The sequence below is a fragment of the Moschus berezovskii genome, chromosome 27 (assembly GCF_049115385.1).
Source record: "Moschus berezovskii isolate FMDL1 chromosome 27, NW_MosBer_1.0, whole genome shotgun sequence".
NCBI lineage: Eukaryota > Metazoa > Chordata > Mammalia > Artiodactyla > Moschidae > Moschus > Moschus berezovskii.
The window spans coordinates 25,449,984-25,467,112 of NC_142486.1; the positions used below are offsets into that span (position 1 = coordinate 25,449,984).

At 48.1% G+C, this 17,129-nt stretch overlaps 1 protein-coding gene across 2 annotated transcripts in view; it reads left to right on the forward strand.

Annotated features, from left to right (window-relative positions):
* Positions 1-17,129, forward strand: part of SYT17 (synaptotagmin 17) — an 89,923-nt gene that overhangs the window by 9,259 nt on the left and 63,535 nt on the right. For both annotated transcript variants that reach the window (XM_055409568.2, XM_088833061.1), the window contains exons 4-5: positions 1,999-2,147; positions 5,369-5,988. In XM_055409568.2, the coding sequence (XP_055265543.2) occupies positions 1,999-2,147; positions 5,369-5,988 (769 nt within the window). The remainder of the gene's footprint in view (positions 1-1,998; positions 2,148-5,368; positions 5,989-17,129) is intronic.

The window sequence follows — 17,129 nt, forward strand, 5'->3', positions numbered from 1 at the left end:
GGTGGACAAAGAAGACACTGCCATTGCCCGCTTGGGCCTCTGGCTTAGTGTCAGATGCAGAGGAGAAGCAGGCAGGCCACACTGAAAAAGAGGTGTATGCTGGAGGGGGGCAAAGAAAAAGGTGCAGGGGTAAGGGCTGACGGGCTGGGAGGAGGTGACTGGACCGGTGGGTCCTCTCTGAGGAGGTGCTGTTGCAGCTGAGATCTGGATGATAAGGAGGAACGAGACAGGTGATGGGACAGGACGAGCATTCCAGGTAGAAGGGACAGAGGGTGTGGAGGTTTGGTGGTGGCAGAGGAGGCGGGGGTGGCCCAGGTATACCCTGGTACTATGTCTGAGAGGAGGCAGCCAAGGCTTCAGGAAGCGATGGCATTTAAGCTGACCCTTGAAGACTGATGGGAGTTCGCAGCTGGAGGCAGTGGCCGTCATGAGGTGTGACAGCCGGGAAACAGGCCGTGCAGGTAGAGGGCCCCAGTGGCCGTCACACATTTTTGCCGCCGTCCTGGGGAGATGCAGCTGCTTTCCTTTACAGGACAGAAAGATTGATCTAGTGTGACCCTGTCTCCCTTCCATCCCCCCACCAGCCCCACATTTCATCTGCCGTGTTCTCCTGTTTTTGACCAGGAGCAGGAGGCACTGGGCATTGCCCTAATGTGCCTGCTTGTCCCAGCTGTGACCCTAGCTTTGGAAGAATGCCAAATCAGTTTCATGTCATGCAAAGGATGCGTCTGACCTCCCAGAACTTGGAAGTTACATTTTTCAAGATTGGTTTCTCCGCAGGTTTAAATGTCAACTTGGGAGATGCAGTCTTGGAAGGTATTGGTCTGTGGCTGTGATGGCTGAGGGGCTTGTTATCAACAGCATCAATCTCACGACCACTTTGCCAGCTCTCTCCCCTCCCCTTGCCCTCACTCCTGCATCCTCACTAGCTGTGTGAATATTGGGGGGTCTTAAAGCCACCTCTGCTATAATATTGTTAACATCAGCTAAAATGTATTGAGCACCTACCTAGAACATACCAAACACTGTTCTAATCCTTTTATATATGTTAGCGCAGTCTTCAAAGTAACCTTGTAAGGCAGGTACTATTATTTGTCCCATTTTACAGACAGGGAGATGGAGGGAGAGAGAGGGACTTGCCTTGAGCCAGCCCTTAAGTACTACCTTGTACCCCAACCCACAAAGAGTGTACTTTCTATTTTTTCAGCCTTTCTAATCTTTATTGGGAGAACATTGAGTTGTGGTTGCTGCTATTTACTGGTGTTTCTATGCATTGAACCATGTTCTTAAATCACTGATTCTCAGAGCCATTTTGTAGCGCAGCGTCTTAGCTGCTGGACCACCAGGAAAGTCCCAAGAACCTTTGAGTGACGTTGTTACAGGATGTTTTTTCAAGATGTTATAGACACAGCGACTGTTGAAATAACAGGACAATTCTTACCAAAAACTACTTGCAGAAGTTCTAATGCATTTAAACAGCCACGTGGTTCCTTCCAGACTGAAGACTGAGAGGTCCTATCTTGATGGCATCACCAACTCAATGGACATGAGTTTGAGTGAACTCCAGGAATTGGTGATGGACAGGGAGGTCTGGTGTGCTGCAGTCCATGGGGATGCAGAGAGTCAGACATGCCTGAGCGACTGAACTGAACTGATCGTGGTTTAATCAGGTGGTGCCCACGTGGCAATATCCTGAATAAGTTTACATATCCCTTCCCCCACCCCAGCCTCAGCTTTGAAATTATGCAAATTCTTGGCAGATTGTTCTAAGTGGGAAATATTCATTTATTTCACATCACATTTTGTGCAAAAAGCAAGACATTATTGAGAATTAAGGGCTATTCTCAATATTTGAGAATTTATTTCAAATTTGCATTATTCCGAGTTGCATGGACTGGGCCTGACAGCAATTTCAGCCTTGGTCTGTCCCCCACGGGACAGAGGTGCCAGTCCCTGGGGAATTCTCTGACAGTCACCGAGACCTCGTCCCTCCTACAGGTTGGCCAGCCGGAGCAGTGACAAGGATGGGGACTCTGTGCACACAGCCAGTGACGTCCCGCTGACCCCACGGACCAACTCCCCAGATCGGAGATGCTCATCCTCAGACACATCTAAGTCTACATACAGCCTGACCCGGAGGATTTCAAGTAAGCCTCTCTGCTCTGACTGTCAGGGGTCCTGGCTCAAGGCAGCTGCCCCTCAGGGTCCATGAAGTACAACCCCGTTACCTGGGTCCCCAGGATAAAGGGAAAGAGCTGGCCTTCCCAGGCACTCAACAGAACCCCCAGGGAGAGACGTGAAGGACAGGGTCGCCTCTGGTGAGGAATGGAGTATGGTGTGACAGTCCAGGGGACAGGATGACAGAGAGGTAACGGCAGTGTGACAGAGGAGGGAAATACCTGATTTCTGCCAAGTTCAGGCAGAAGCAATCATTTTGACTGATTTTTGTTTATCCTGATCACAAGTTTCATCGAATTGGCTCAGCTGATGACGTTGTCAACATATATCATTTCAGACCCCGAAAGGCAAGTGTTAGTTACAAGTGTCATGTTACACAGCAGGGCCTGCAGATTCAAGTGACTTGAGGGGCCAGGTGGATTGTGTCAGTGGCTGAGTGCCAAGGGCTGGAGGGAGATAAATAGCACCATAGTGAGTGACAAATGGCAGCTGACTCTTGGCCTGGCACTAGGGCAGGGTGGGGACTGGGGCCAGTTGGGAAGCCAGTGTCTTATTGAAGGGGAGCAGCTGCTACTCAGCTGTAGCTGTGTGGGATTGTATTGCCTGACCTTTCTAAAGAGCAACTGGCCGTCTGGGTTTTTATATGAAGTGTCCATACTTTTAAACCCAAACAGAATGTATCTCTGGGTTGAATTTGGCCATTGGCCCACTCTAGAGTGGGCCGCTCAGCACACACACACACACTGTAGCCTGCGTGTAGACCAGAGGGCGTGATTTGGGTGGGGAAGAGAAAGGGTGATAAAGCCTTCAGTCTCCCAGCCTCTTGTCACTAGCCAAGTGTGTCTCCTCTGTCTCATGCAGCTGATGCCTGAAATTCACTTAACAGAGGGAGAAGGCTTAAATTCATGAAACTAATCCACTCAGCTGGAAATGATTGAGATCTCTGATCTTTTCTGGGAGTGGATGGGGAAGAAGAAAGAAGTAAATTTGAAGAGCTTGAAACAGTGAAACAGAACGGGTGTCTGGCTTCTGTAGCCTGCATCTTTTCATCTGTAGAATAAGAGGGCCTGTCTGCCCTGTGCAGACCGCTGTCCAATATAGCGGCCACCACAGGCATGCAGCTGAATTGAGATGCACTGTAGGTGTTACATACCCACTGGATTTTGAAGCCAGTATGAAAAAATAGAGAATTTAGAATGTCTCACTAAAATGCTTTTGATTACATGTTGAAATGATTATATTTTGGATATATTGGTTTAAATAAAATATAAAAATTAATTTCACCTGCTTCTTTGTACTTTCACATAATTGTGGCTACAAGAAAATTTTAAGTTACCTTTGTGGGCTTTGATGGACATGAGTTTGAGCACGCTTCGGGAGTTGGTGATGGACAGGGAAGCCTGGCGTGCTGCAGGCCATGAGGTCACAAAGAGTCGGACACGACTGAGTGACTGAACTGAACTGTGGCCTTGTATGTCTGTATCTGGTTCATGTTTTATTTTCTCTTGAATAGTGCTGGTCTAGGTGATTCCTAAATCTTACTTCCAGCTGTATACAGAGATGACCGCATTTAGCACACAGTTATCAGGGTGCAAACTTGCACTGGCAAGGGCTCATGGTTTTAGCCAACAGGCAGGTATTTGGGCAATCAACAAGATGCCATGAAAGAACAAATACTATGTAATTTTCCCAACAACATGAGGAATCATAGTTAGACTCCTAAGCATCTGCAGAGTAGGACATGGTTACTGGGGGAGCTCGAACCAGGCAGGTGTTGGTTTCACTTATGCCAGATGAGTAAGTTCTAGAAATCCACTCCAACGGAGTGTGTAAAATTAACAGTACTATGTGGAGTACCTAAACATTTGCTAAGAGAGTAGATCTTATGTTCTAAACAAACACACTGCTGCTGCTGCTGCTAAGTCGCGTCAGTCGTGTCCGACTCTGTGCGACCCCATAGACGGCAGCCCACCAGGCTCCTCTGTCCCTGGGATTCTCCAGGCAAGAACACTGGAGTGGGTTGCCATTTCCTTCTCCAATGCATGAAAGTAAACACACAAAAGTAAGTAAATAAAGAAGGCAGGAGGAAGCTTTTGAAAGTGATGGATAGTTTATGGCATAGATTGTGGCGACGGATTCACAGATGCATACTTATCACCAAAGCCATCAAGTAGTGTAGATTGAATATGGACAACTTTTTGTGTGTCAGTCATACCTCAATTAAGTGCTTTAAAAGAGAAAAGAAGGCCATGAGGTTATTGCTAGAATAGAGAGATGAGCAAAGATGGCAACAATGAACCTGGGAGCAGTGAACTCTTCTGCTTCATGGGGAGCGGAGAGGCACCCCAAAAGTGATGAGCTGTGAATGTGATCCTTGAAGGCGTATAATAGTTACATTTCAGTGCCTCTCACCACATGCACGTTCTGTGCTGAGCCCTCTCCATACATCTGTCGGTGAGTTTTCACCACCATCTTTGATGTGGGTTGCTATGATTGACTCCATGTTACAGATGGGAAAACCCAGTGTGTAAAACGTGCCTGGAGTCACTTGGCTTGTTACTAGGGAAGTCATGTGGTTCACGAGGAAGTAGCTGGGTTGGAATTTGATCCAGACACTGGCCCCAGAGCCCACTCTGTGAAAGTGGAGGCAGTATGGGGGAATGGTTAGAGTCAGACCCTGGGGCCAGACAGGTGGGGCTCGGATCCTGGCTCCTCCTCCTACTAGTTGTGTGCCCTTTGGTGAGTTACTTAGAGTTTCTGTTTCCTCATCTGTAAAGTGAAGGTAATAGTCACTGGCTAATACCTTGTGAAGGTTGTGAGTGTGAAAGTGTTAGTCGCTCAGTCACGTCCGACCCTTTGCAACCCCATGGACTGTAGCCCACCAGGCTTCTCTGTCCGTGGAATTCTCCAGGCAAGAATACTGGAGTGGGTAACCATTCCCTTCTCCATGTATGCAGGGCATTTAGAGCAGTGCCTGGCAATTAGCTGCCGTGGAGATGGGGATGTTTGGGCCGCTGCCCTTCCTCTCAAGTAAATGAGAGGATTTCCAGGAGTGGAGAGCACATGGAAAGAGCATTATGAAGCAGGGCAAACAGTGTGAGAATCTAAGAAAGGTCCTTGATCTCACACATCGGCCCAGATCCAGTCCAGTACTTGGTGGTGTTAATTCTTATTTCTGCTGGGTGTGCAGGTCTCGAGTCCAGACGACCCAGCTCCCCACTGATTGATATTAAGCCCATCGAGTTCGGTGTTCTCAGCGCCAAGAAAGAGCCCATCCAGCCCTCGGTGCTCAGACGGACCTATACGCCGGATGACTACTTCAGAAAGTTCGAGCCCCGCCTGTACTCCCTCGATTCCAACAGTGACGACGTGGACTTCCTGACGGACGCGGAGATCCTGTCCAAGTACCAGCTGGGCATGCTGCACTTCAGCACGCAGTACGACCTGCTGCACAACCACCTGACGGTGCGTGTGATCGAGGCCAGGGACCTGCCGCCCCCCATCTCCCACGACGGCGCGCGCCAGGACATGGCGCACTCCAACCCCTACGTCAAGATCTGCCTCCTGCCGGACCAGAAGAACTCCAAGCAGACCGGAGTCAAACGCAAGACCCAGAAGCCCGTGTTCGAGGAGCGCTACACCTTCGAGATCCCCTTCCTGGAGGCTCAGAGGAGGACCCTGCTCCTGACCGTGCTGGACTTCGATAAGTTCTCACGCCACTGCGTCATCGGCAAGGTGGCCGTGCCTTTGTGCGAGGTCGACCTGGTGAAGGGCGGACACTGGTGGAAGGCGCTGATTCCCAGTTCTCAGGTAAGGGGTGGGTTGGCAGTGTCACCTGCTGGGAGCTTTGTAAAAAACCGATTATTATTATTTTTTAAATCTCAGTATTTAAGCTTTTTTTTTTTTGCATTTTTAAAACTTTTTATTTTGAAATAATTTTTTGACTCCCAAGAAGTTGCAAGAACAGTACAGGGAGTCCTGTGTGTTCTTCATCCAGCTTCCTGGATGGAAAATCCCATATAATCTCTGTACACTAGGATACCAAGAAACTGCTGTTGGTAGCTAAACTAGACCTTATGGAATTTTCACCAGTTTTTTTTTTTTTTTTTAGTATTTGTTTATTTATTTGGCTACACTGAGTGTTAGTTGTGGCACACAAGATCTTGAATCTTTGTTGCATCATGCAGGATCTTTAGTTGTGGCATGTGGGATCTGGTTCCCTGGCCAGGGATCAAACCCAGGTCCCCTGCGTTGGGAGTGCAGAGTCCTAGCCACTGGACCACCAGGGAAGTGCCTTCACCAGCATCCTCTGTGTGTGTGTGCATGCGTGTGTGTGTGTGTAGTTCTATGAAATTATATCACATGTATCGATTCAGGTAACCAGCACTGCCCTGGGAGCTTTTTGTCACTGATGCTGGGTTACTTACTAAGGAGAATTATTGTCCAGCGTATGAAGCTATTTGTCATTTTGACTTCCAGAAATTGATCTGGGAAAAATAAGATGAGGGCTGAAGACCGGGATGATGGATGGTTGTTTTTCAGGTGAATTGTAAGATTAGCTTCCTTCCCTCTTCCAGCCCAGTGACATGCAGTGGGCTGCCTGGGGAGCTACCCATGGACCAAGCCCTCTCCCCAGTGGGCTTTTAGGGTCCCTTCCTGGGGCATTCTGTGGGCTGGAGGACAGCAGTGCCCTCACTGTGGGTGGGAAGATGTGAGGGGAGTCCAGGGGAAGAAGACCCAGTTGGAGGCTGGTCAGGACCACCGATGACAGACAGTGATCCTTGTAATGCAAATGGGATTACTTTGCATCGAATACACCAAGGTGCTTCTCAAGCTGAGCTCTGCTGGCCAGGGATTTGATGATCCAGCTTCACATTTGGGATGCACGTGTTAAACATGAGGACTGGAGGGGCTGCTACACTGTATGTGTGTGTATACACATCTTCAAAGCTATCACTCTCTTAGTTTGGAGTCCCCAAGAAAAAGAAGACCTTCAGACAAGGGAGTCATTTAATAGGGAGGGGACACCAGAGGAAATACCAGGAGCAGGTAGGAATGTCATATAAAGGATGCAGTTATCAAGCCAGCCATCACTGTAGTGACTGGAGCAGAAACCTGCTAGGGGAACCAGGAGGCAGTATCAGACATAGGCCTAAGAGCCTTTCCTCCCAAGAGGCGAGGGAGCTGGGGTGTTAATACACCACCTCCTGTCAGTCACTAGAGGTTCATTTCCTGGTAATTCTGGCTTGTGACACTGGCGGGTACAGAGACCCATGACATCCACAGATGCAGAAAAATGTACAAGAGCTAGCAGATCCATGCAGGCAGGAATGATCACGGTCAGGAGAAGGTAGTTAGTGTCTGCTGTAATCCTAAGTTCGCCTTCCCATCACACAATCAGGATACATGTCATGTATCCTCCTTGATATTTGATATGGAGGTTTTCAACTGTCAAGAAAATTATGTGGACAGAGGAAGACCCCCCAAACACAATAAATTCCAGATTCCACTCTTCGTGTCAGGGCAGAGCCCTGGACGGGGAGGATCTGGACATCCTCACAGGTTGGCTCCTCTAGGTCTTGGCTAAAGTGTTATCTTGGCTGTAATGGAAAGTTCCTGGTGCGCCTGCCCTGGTGCGGTTCTCCTGAAAGCTGGGGCCAGGGTCTGGGGGTGGGTGCAGGTCGTTAATTTAGGAGGTGATCCCAGGAAGCAAGAGGAAGGGTTGAGGAGGAGACAGAGAAGGAGGGACGTCAAAGCCAGTGGTGGTTCTGAAGGTCGCCGTTCTGGCACTGGGGTGGGCGTGGACTCCATCCTTGCCCAGTGGCCGGGTGGGCTCCTCAGACCTCACAGAAGGGCTGGGGCAGAAAAGAGAAGGAGCCCAGGTGTGCTGCTCTCTGCCTGAACTGAGACTGGACCGTGGGAGCATCCGTCGCTGCACCCCCACCCTGGCCACTGCCTGGCCCCTTCTCCTGCTTTGTTTTTCTCCACGGCACTTACCATCCCATAGACTGTATATTCCATGGTCTGTCTCCCCTGCTGGTCTGTGAACCCCGTGAGGGCAGTGACTCTTGTCTGTTTTGTTCACTTCTTTCTCCCCTGCTCCTGGAACAGTGACGAGCAGTTGATGGTGCTCAGTCATATTTATTGAATGACTGGAGGATGGAAGGATCCCCCAAGTGAATTTCCCTCTTCCCTCCCTCCCTCTTTCCCCTCTTCCTTCTTCTTCCTTCTCATGTAATGAGAGGCTCGTGGAAATCGAGGCGAGAGTCTAGACTCCCACCTCAAGCTTGCTCTGGAGTACATGCTCTTTGACTGGGCACGTCAGCTGTCTGTTGGAGTGTCTAGAAGCAGAGCTTGAGATAGAATTTCGAGGTGGCTTAGTTTCCTTAGGGTTGTTGTGACAAAGCCCCACAAATTGGGTGGCTTAAACCTGTAGTTTATTGTTTTACAATTGGGAGGTTTTGAGTCCAAGATCAAGGTGCTGGCGGGGCCGTGCTTCCTCTGAAGCCTGGAGGGGATCCTTCCTTGCCTCTTTCCAGCTTCTGGTGGTTGTTGGCAATCTTGGATTACAGCTGCATCACTCTGATCTCTGCCTCCCTCCTCCCATGGCCTTCTCTCTGTGTGTTTCTGTGTCTTTTCTTATAAGGACATCAGCCATGTTGGATTAGGGGCCACCCTGTTACAGGATGACCTCATCTAATCACATTTGGAAAGAAGGTCTCATTCTGAGGTCCTGGGGGCCAGGATGTCAGGTCACCTTTGGGGGACACAATTCAACCCATAAGGGGATGCAGGAGAAAACCCTGCAAGGCAGGCTGTGAAGTGGTCTAGGTAAGGGTGACCGCTGAGTGAGGCTGAACCTCTGCCTAGTGTGTAGTTGGGAGGGGACTCTGGATCCTGGATTTCACTGCAACATTTCTTCCTTTAGACAAGGGAGCCAGCCAGCCCTGAGCACAGGTCTTTGACGGGGACCCGACTGGGAAATCTGATTTTTAGCCTGGCAGCCCTGGGCCTCCCTGAAGCCTCTGTTTCTTTGAAACAGTGGTTCTAAACAGGGATAACTTTGGTCCCAAGACATTTGGCAGTGCTGGGAGAAATTTGGGGTTTGGTGGATGGGATAGTTCTGGTGGGCAGAGATTAGGAACGCTGCTAGCAATGCACAAGACAGACCCCACAACACAAGATTGAGCCCCAGATGGTCCATAGTGCCGAGGGTGAGAAAGCCTGCTGTGTGGTGAAGGGGAGGTTGAAGGGTGGAGGACAGAACAGGGTCTGCCCTGAAAAGGTGAGATGGGAGCTGGACTGTTGCCTGTTGGGGAAGGGGGGTTTTCCAGGGAGAGACAGTGGTCAGGGTCAGGCCACAGGGCAGAGCTCCAGGGAGCTGCTTTGCTTTTCATTCCAAATGTGGTAAAGGAGATACTGGTTTTGAACAAAAATCCACATCAGGCAAAATAGGCCTGCATTGGAGACAGAAAATAAAATCCACACATAGTGCGCCCAGACGGTCACATGGCCATCACCGCTGATTTCCACTGGAGGCGGGCGTCTGTCTTCAACAAAGTGCTCCAAGGATGCAGCTGTGTGTGGGGTGGAAGCAGTTTCCCGTTTTCAGCCTGACTTCACAGTTTGTGGGTCAGAGTGACTCCTAGTATCTGTTAGTCCTACAGTCTCCACTGGGGAAACCCCGTGCAGACATAGGTTGCTGGTTGTAGGACCAGCTTGTAGGCATCCTCTGGCTCATGGCAGAATGTCTCAGCTGTTTTGTGCCTTTGAACACAAGACATGAGTGTGTCTTTGATCTTGGCATTCAGGAAATCAGCAGCTAATGGAACTACTGCAGAGTGGGCCTCACTGAGAAGGTTGGCTCAAAAGATAGTGGAAATGAAGACATAGGAATATGAAGTGTGTGGGATGATTGATGTGGTATGAAGTTATCCTGGACGCCGAGAGAAATTCTCTCATCCGAGTGGATTGAAGTGAATTGATGCTTTGGCCATTTAGAGGTGAAATCCGTGTAGTCTCAACTCTTTTTAAAAAAATTGTTAATAATTGTGACAAAACACACATAACATAAAATTAACCATCTTATCCATTTTTAAGGGTACAGTTCAGTGGTATTAAGTACATACACATCCATTGTCATACCCATTCATATCCAAACTCTCTTCATCTCACAAAATAAAGCTGTCTTCATTAAACAGCAGCTCCCTGCACCCCGCCGGCCCCAGCCCCTGGCAGCCACCACTCAACTTTCTGTTTGACTACTCTGGCTACTTGTTATAAGTGGAATGACACAATATTTTCTATTTGAGCCTGGTTTATTTCACTTAGCATAATATTTGCAAGGTTCATCCTTGTCGTTGCCTGTGGCAGGATTTCCTTCCTTTTGAAGGCTGGGTAGTATTCCATTGTGTGGATAGATCACATATTGTTTGTGCATACATCCATTGATGGAAGTTTGGTTGTTTCCACCTTTTGGTTATTGTGATTAATGCTCCCGTGAACATGGATGTACAGTTATTTCTTTAAGGTTTTTTTAAGTCAGAAAAAAAATTCAGGATAAAGGATTTCATTTCTCTAGAGATCGTGTTGTTTGGGGAAGGAAGGAGGAGGGAGGTGGAGAGAACAGAGGCCCCGTGGACATGCTGGAAACTCACAGAGCATTAGGAGGAACCAGAGTTCTTGCTGTAGTCCTTTCACTAGTTCCACTGGGACTGGTGTCATGTAACCTCATGGATCAGGGTTTGCTCGTGTCAAGTGGAGATGTGGTACCTACTCCCCCTTCCCTTGCAGTGCGTCTCTCGGGATGTAAACTCTTCTCAAGAGAAATTAACTTCTGGCTATGAAAGCCCCTCAAATTAAGGAAAATTATAAATAGACTGTACATTATAAGTATGCAGTAAAAATATTGTACATATATAAACCATCCATATATTTATGGATGAGTATTTGTTGGGTGCATGTCATTTTCTAGGGGCTGGGGCTTCTAATTTCACTCTACACTCCTGAGTGTCTACTATGAGCTAAGCAATGTTCCACGCATGCTCACTTGTTTATCTCACAGCATTCATTTTACAAAGGGGGAAACTGGGCTGTGGGTCTCCCAGACCTCAGTAAGTTCTCTCAGCCCCTTAGGGCAGAGAAAAGTTAAGTGATTTGTCCACGCTCAGTAGTAGAACTGAGGCCCTTTGGCTTAAAAAATGATGTGTCCTAACCAAGACATTAGACTGGTTCTCTGCAGCAAGCAAAACAAAGCCGCTGACTTCAGGGAGCTTATGTTCTAGTGGACAGAGGTGGGCAGTGAGCGAATGAGTTAACGCATCATGCCTCTTGGCATTGTCTCTGCCAAGAGGAAAAATAAAGCTGGATTAGGGGCTGGAGAGGGGTGGCCGGGTGATGAGAGTGGGGAAGCTGTTCCAGGTGGGCGAGGAGATGGCATTTAAGGAGAGAGCCGGGAGGACCAAGGGAGTGAGCCTGGGGATGTTCAGGGAAGAGCATTTAAACAGTGAGTACAGAAAGTGCAAAGGCCCTGAGGCAGGGTGTGAGGCTGGAGAGGGAGTGAGGGGAGAGCATCAGGAGATGAGGTTGAACTGGGAAAAAAGGCCACATCACATCGACCTTGTCGGCTGAGGTAAAGACTTGGATTTTATTCCTGTGGGTGTGAGAAGCCCTGGAGTGTTTTGAGAAGGAGGGGTGACCCAGCCAGGCTGCCTGGAGAGACCTGTCACTGGGGGAGACACCATACTTAATTCCCCAAATAAAAAAGTACTCCAATGACTCATAAATAAAAGACAAAGCTCAGCTTTTAAATGGGCAATAGTTTTGAACAGATGTTTCACAGAAGACATATGCAAATGAACTGAAAGCACGTGGAAAAGTGCTCAACTTCATTATCCATTAGAGAAATGCAGGTTAAAACCTTGGTGAGACCACACCTATCAGAGTGACTAAAATCACAAAGAGTGACAACACCCAGTGTTGGTGAGCACATGGAGCCACTGGAACTCTCAGACAGTGTTGTGGGCGCATCATGTGATGTGACCCCTCAGGAAGAAATTCTAGTAGTTGCTTGTAAAACTAAACAGAAATCTACGCCATGAACCAGCAGTGCCACTCCGAAGAGAAATGCAAATGTTACATCTACACAAAAACTTGTACATGCACATTCAAAAAAACTCTACATATGATAGCCCCAAACTAGAAATTGCCCAGATGTTCATCAACAGAGTAAGGGATAACAAATTTATTGTTTATTCATATAATGGAACATTATTCAGCAATAAAGGAAAAAAGATACACACAGGTATTGACACACACAGCATGGATGAATGTCACAAACATTATGCTAAGTAGAACATCCTGCTGACAAACATTATGCAAAATAGAAGCCAGACCCAAGAGAGCTTGACTTGCATATATATAAAGTTTAAGAAGTGCTTATATATAAAATTCAAGAATCACAAAATTAATCTATGGTGAAAAATTGAAACTGTGGCTGTGACTAGAGAAGGGGATTGACTGGAAAGGAGCCAAAGGGAAATTTCTGGACTCATAGTGACGGGGCATTGGGTACACAGGTGTATGCACTTTTGAACTTGTCACTTAAGGTTTGCACACTTCGTTGCATATAAATTTTATCTGGAAAATGAAAGAGCCATAAACATTGCGTTTTGGTTAATGATATGCCTGCTGAAGGGTTCAGGGCACTAGTGCCTGCAACTTACTTTAAAATGCACTCAAAAAAGATCAATAGATATGCAGTAAAGCAATTACAGCATGCTTTTAAAATATTAGTTGCAAAATTAACATTAATAGCTGTTCATTTTAGGGTCTTGTATTTAAACAGGTTCATAGTGTAGTTATTTCAGCTTCTCTATATTTGATAAAGTTCATAAGCAAATGTTGGGGAACACCAGTTAGGATTAATATGCTGTGGGCTTCCAGGCAGGAGGTGATGCTGGCTGGACCCGGGTAGAGAGAGGAGTAGACAAGTGGCCAGCTTGGGAGACAATTTGAAGGCAAAGTCTTTGATGCCCAGAACCAGCCCTTAGACTTTACACTCCAGCTTCAGGGGTGCTGTTACTGAGGGCTTTCAAGCAGAGGGGGGATTTTCAAACAGGGGATGCCACTGTTGTCTTCACAAGCAATCAGAATCAGTCAGGAGCTCTGGCCTTGGGGCTCCCAGATCTCAGCCTCCCAGGTTCCAGTTTCCTAAGACTTGATTGAACCTGCTCGAGTGAACGTGCTGGGAGATTCTGATGCAGGTGAACTGTGGACCTCATTCTGGGAAGCACTTGGGTGGCTGGTGGGAGTCAGAAAGGGCTTGGCTATTAGAGCTGGACAGACACGTCTGAGGTGTGATCTCGCTGGTCAGCTGCTGTGATGGTTTAATGAGCCAGTCTGGGTGTTCCTATTGTATTTTACGGAGCCATTCGAACAGGCTCAGGGTGGCGTGCTCTTAGACATTCTTGGGAGATAATTCTGACTCGTGTGGGGTGTGGTATCTTTTATTAGAAAGCCAGATTGCCTGCTGAGGAAGAATGTTTGCTTTGAGCCTAGAAGAAATGTGCTTAGTGAAAAGTGATATTTGCACACCTGGCTGCTGGATATTTATGTTTTGAAAACTACTTTAATGTGAGACTTGTTTTATCCAGAGGAACGCCTCTTAGATCTTCGATGCCTATAACTCAGAGCCCCGTGGCCTTGAGAGTGAAGTCTCTGTGTGTTTCCTTTGCTGCAGAAAAGTCAGTTCAGTTCAGTTCAGTTCAGTTGCTCAGTCATGCCTGACTCTTTGTGACATCATGAACTGCAGCATGCCAGGCTTCCCTGTCCATCACCAACTCCCAGAGCTTGCTCATATTTGTGTCCATCGAGTTGGCGATGCCATCCAACCATCTCATCCTCTGTCGTCCCCTTCTCCTCCTGCCTTCAATCTTTGCTCGCATCAGGATCTTTTCCAATAAATCAGTTCCATTAGGTGGCCAAAGTATTGGAGCTTAGAAAAGTCAGAGGTGGTAGCAATAATTGTGCTCTGGTTCTCACCACGTGCCAGACCCTGGGCTCAGTGTGACTCTTATGATACCCCTCCAGATAGATGCCATTGGCACCTGCATGTTATAGGTGGGGGCCCTGAGCCTCAGGAGGGCTTCCCTTATGGCTCAGCTGGTAAAGAATCCGCCTTCAATGCAGGAGACCTGGGTTCATTCCCTGGGTTGGGAAGATCCCCTGGAGAAGGGAAAGGCTACCCACTCCAGCATTCTGGCCTGGCGAATTCCATGGACTGTGTAGTCCATGGGGTCACAAAGAGTTGGACATGGCTGAGTGACTTTCACTTTCACTTTTCTGAGCCTCAGGGAGATTGAGAAACTTACCCAAAATTGCACAGCTGTGGTAGGGACTTGAACCTGAGACTGACTCCAAGCCCACATGCGTGACCACACAAATTAATCTATTTAAGGTGAAAATCCTGGCTGAGGACTTTCAAAACTGACTTAACTTGATGAATGTAACTTGAATGTGATAAGACTGTATTCCTCATAAGTATACCCAGATTTTTATCTCGGTATGTATCTTGCTTCTTTCTTTAAAAAGTTCTGTTTGCTTGGAACCTCTTAAGTGCCTCCAGAGTCTAAGGAGTGAGCTGGTGGCCGTCCTTAGGGGCACCAAACTGATTGGATTTTTGGAAATGGCCAAAGGACAGTCTGATTTGGTAACCAAGAGAAATATCAGTATGGGGACTTCTGTTTCGGTTGAGCAATGGAAGGAAAATTGCATGACTCTGAAGTAAATAAATCTACTTTCTTATGTGGCCCCATATCTTGGTTACAACTGACAGAACCCCGTCTCAAACTTCCTTCCTCCAAAGACAAAAGTCTGGTTGTGTGAGCTCCAGCTACCACCAATTCTGAGGGGTCTGGTTGTCCTGGGAGCCCTCAGCTTGAATGTTTCTCAGCCTGATGCCCTCTGTCATCTTTCTTCTCAGGAAGGCGCTTCCCCTGGGGAAGCAAAAGTGGCCGCAAGTTGCCCCGGGCTTACCTCCTGCCAGTTGGGCAGTACTTGTGCCCAGGGAGGCTTCGCAGGAGCCTGGCTCCTCTCACCCCACCCTCCTCACGCACAGTGAAGGCTGGCTCATCACAGCCCTTGGAGGCCTTGAAGTGCAAAGGACTCTGGTTTCAGAGAAGAAGCATGATTGTCTCCTTATTTTGCAACCATGGCCACAGTTTTCTCTTTGTTTTTGTTGGCTCTTCTCTGACCGATGTCCCCACTGAAGGACCTTGGAAGGCTGGGGTTCAAGAGCTGGCCCTGGTGGCAGGCACTTGTCAGCTGTTTGGAAGGTCCTGGCAGTGGGTAGACTTCTAGCCCTGGGAGTGTCTCCCATGGCCTCTTACTGTTGGGGTCCCTTCTCTAGAAGGACAGCCCTGGAGGATGGGCATTGGTCAGATGGTCCAATCCCAGCTACCTTCTCTGGGGCTCACTACCCACTACAAGACTCACCTCTTGGCTAGGTTGGGTTCCCTAGAAGTAGACCCTGAGACCAAGATTTTAAGTGCAAGTATTTTATTTGAGGGGTCTTATCAGGAAAAACCAGTGTTATCAGGCAAGTTACCACTGTGGGCATCTGGACCATGATCCTCCTGGGCTCTTGGTATAGATTGCCCCTGCGGTGAGGGTGGTGGAGCATATGTTCACCAGCGCCCAACAGACACAGGTTGAAGGATGCTTCCAGGAACCCATATACCCAAGGAGAGTGTGTTATTGAACCAAACTAGGGTCCATTTGCCCTCAGGCAGTGAAGCCAGTCTACTAACATCAGGTCGTGGTGAAGGAAAGTACAGCCTTTATTTCAGGACACCAAACAAGAAGAATGGGCAGCTCATGCTCAATAGACCCAAACTTCCCAATGAATTTCAGGGAAAGAGTTTTAAAGACATTGTGAAGGAGGGGGCTTCAGGGTACATAATCAGCTTGTGCATGATTCTCAGATAGGTTGGCATCAAGGTGAAGTTTCAAGCATCATCAGGCTTTCTGGTTTCAACCAGTCTAGGATCTATGTTCTTGCAGTCAGCTTTTTCCATCTATTGGGTGGAGAGGTCTACTTCCCATAAAAACAACTTAGGAATGTGTGTCAAGTCTTTCTCTGTTACATATCTTTCAGGGAATTGGGATTTTTTTGATCTGTGGATTTATAGTCTAAATTGTTACCAGTTTCCAAGTCCAGTAGCTATTCTTTGTTTCTACATCTTCAGTTTCCTAATCATCAAGTTCTGAACCAGTCTTTAGAGACTCAGAGGAGGCCTGGTAGACTAAAACTAGAGACTTTGACTTCAGAAGACAAGGACACAGGGTCTTCTGTGTGGTTTCAGCCCCCGCTTTTCTTTGATACTCCACAGTCTTGAGGGGAGCAGGTTCAAGAAAAGAAAGGAAGTAAAAGTTTAGGTTAGAGAGGTTAATCATAAACTCAGCAGAGGAACTCAGTTTTAGGGGTGACTCAGTATGGCAACCCACTCCAGTGTTCTTGCCTGGAGAATCCCAGGGTGGCAGAGCCTGGTGGGCTGCTGTCTATGGAGTCGCACAGAGTCGGACACAACTGAGATGACTTAGCAGCAGCAGCAGCAGCAGTCTCAAGAAGACCCTGGCATCCAGAGACTCCATGGGCAGGGAGTCTGAGGGCTGGCCAGGGCTGGGGGCCGTGGTGCACCCGCAGTATCACCACACTTGACCTTGTCATGTTGAGGGCTCCGAGTGTAGGGTCTTCCATGTTCCCCCTTCCCTCTCCATTCTCCTTTGCCCTGGGCAGGAAGGTGCAAACCAGGTGAGCAAGACCGCTGGCTAAGCAGATGCCCGTGGAGAAAATGGCTCTGGTCTCCCCTCCTTGAGGAGGCACCTGACCTTTGCAAGTGACCCTCCAGGCAGCCATCTCTCTCCATTTTGAGTGGGTGGGCAGGGACAGT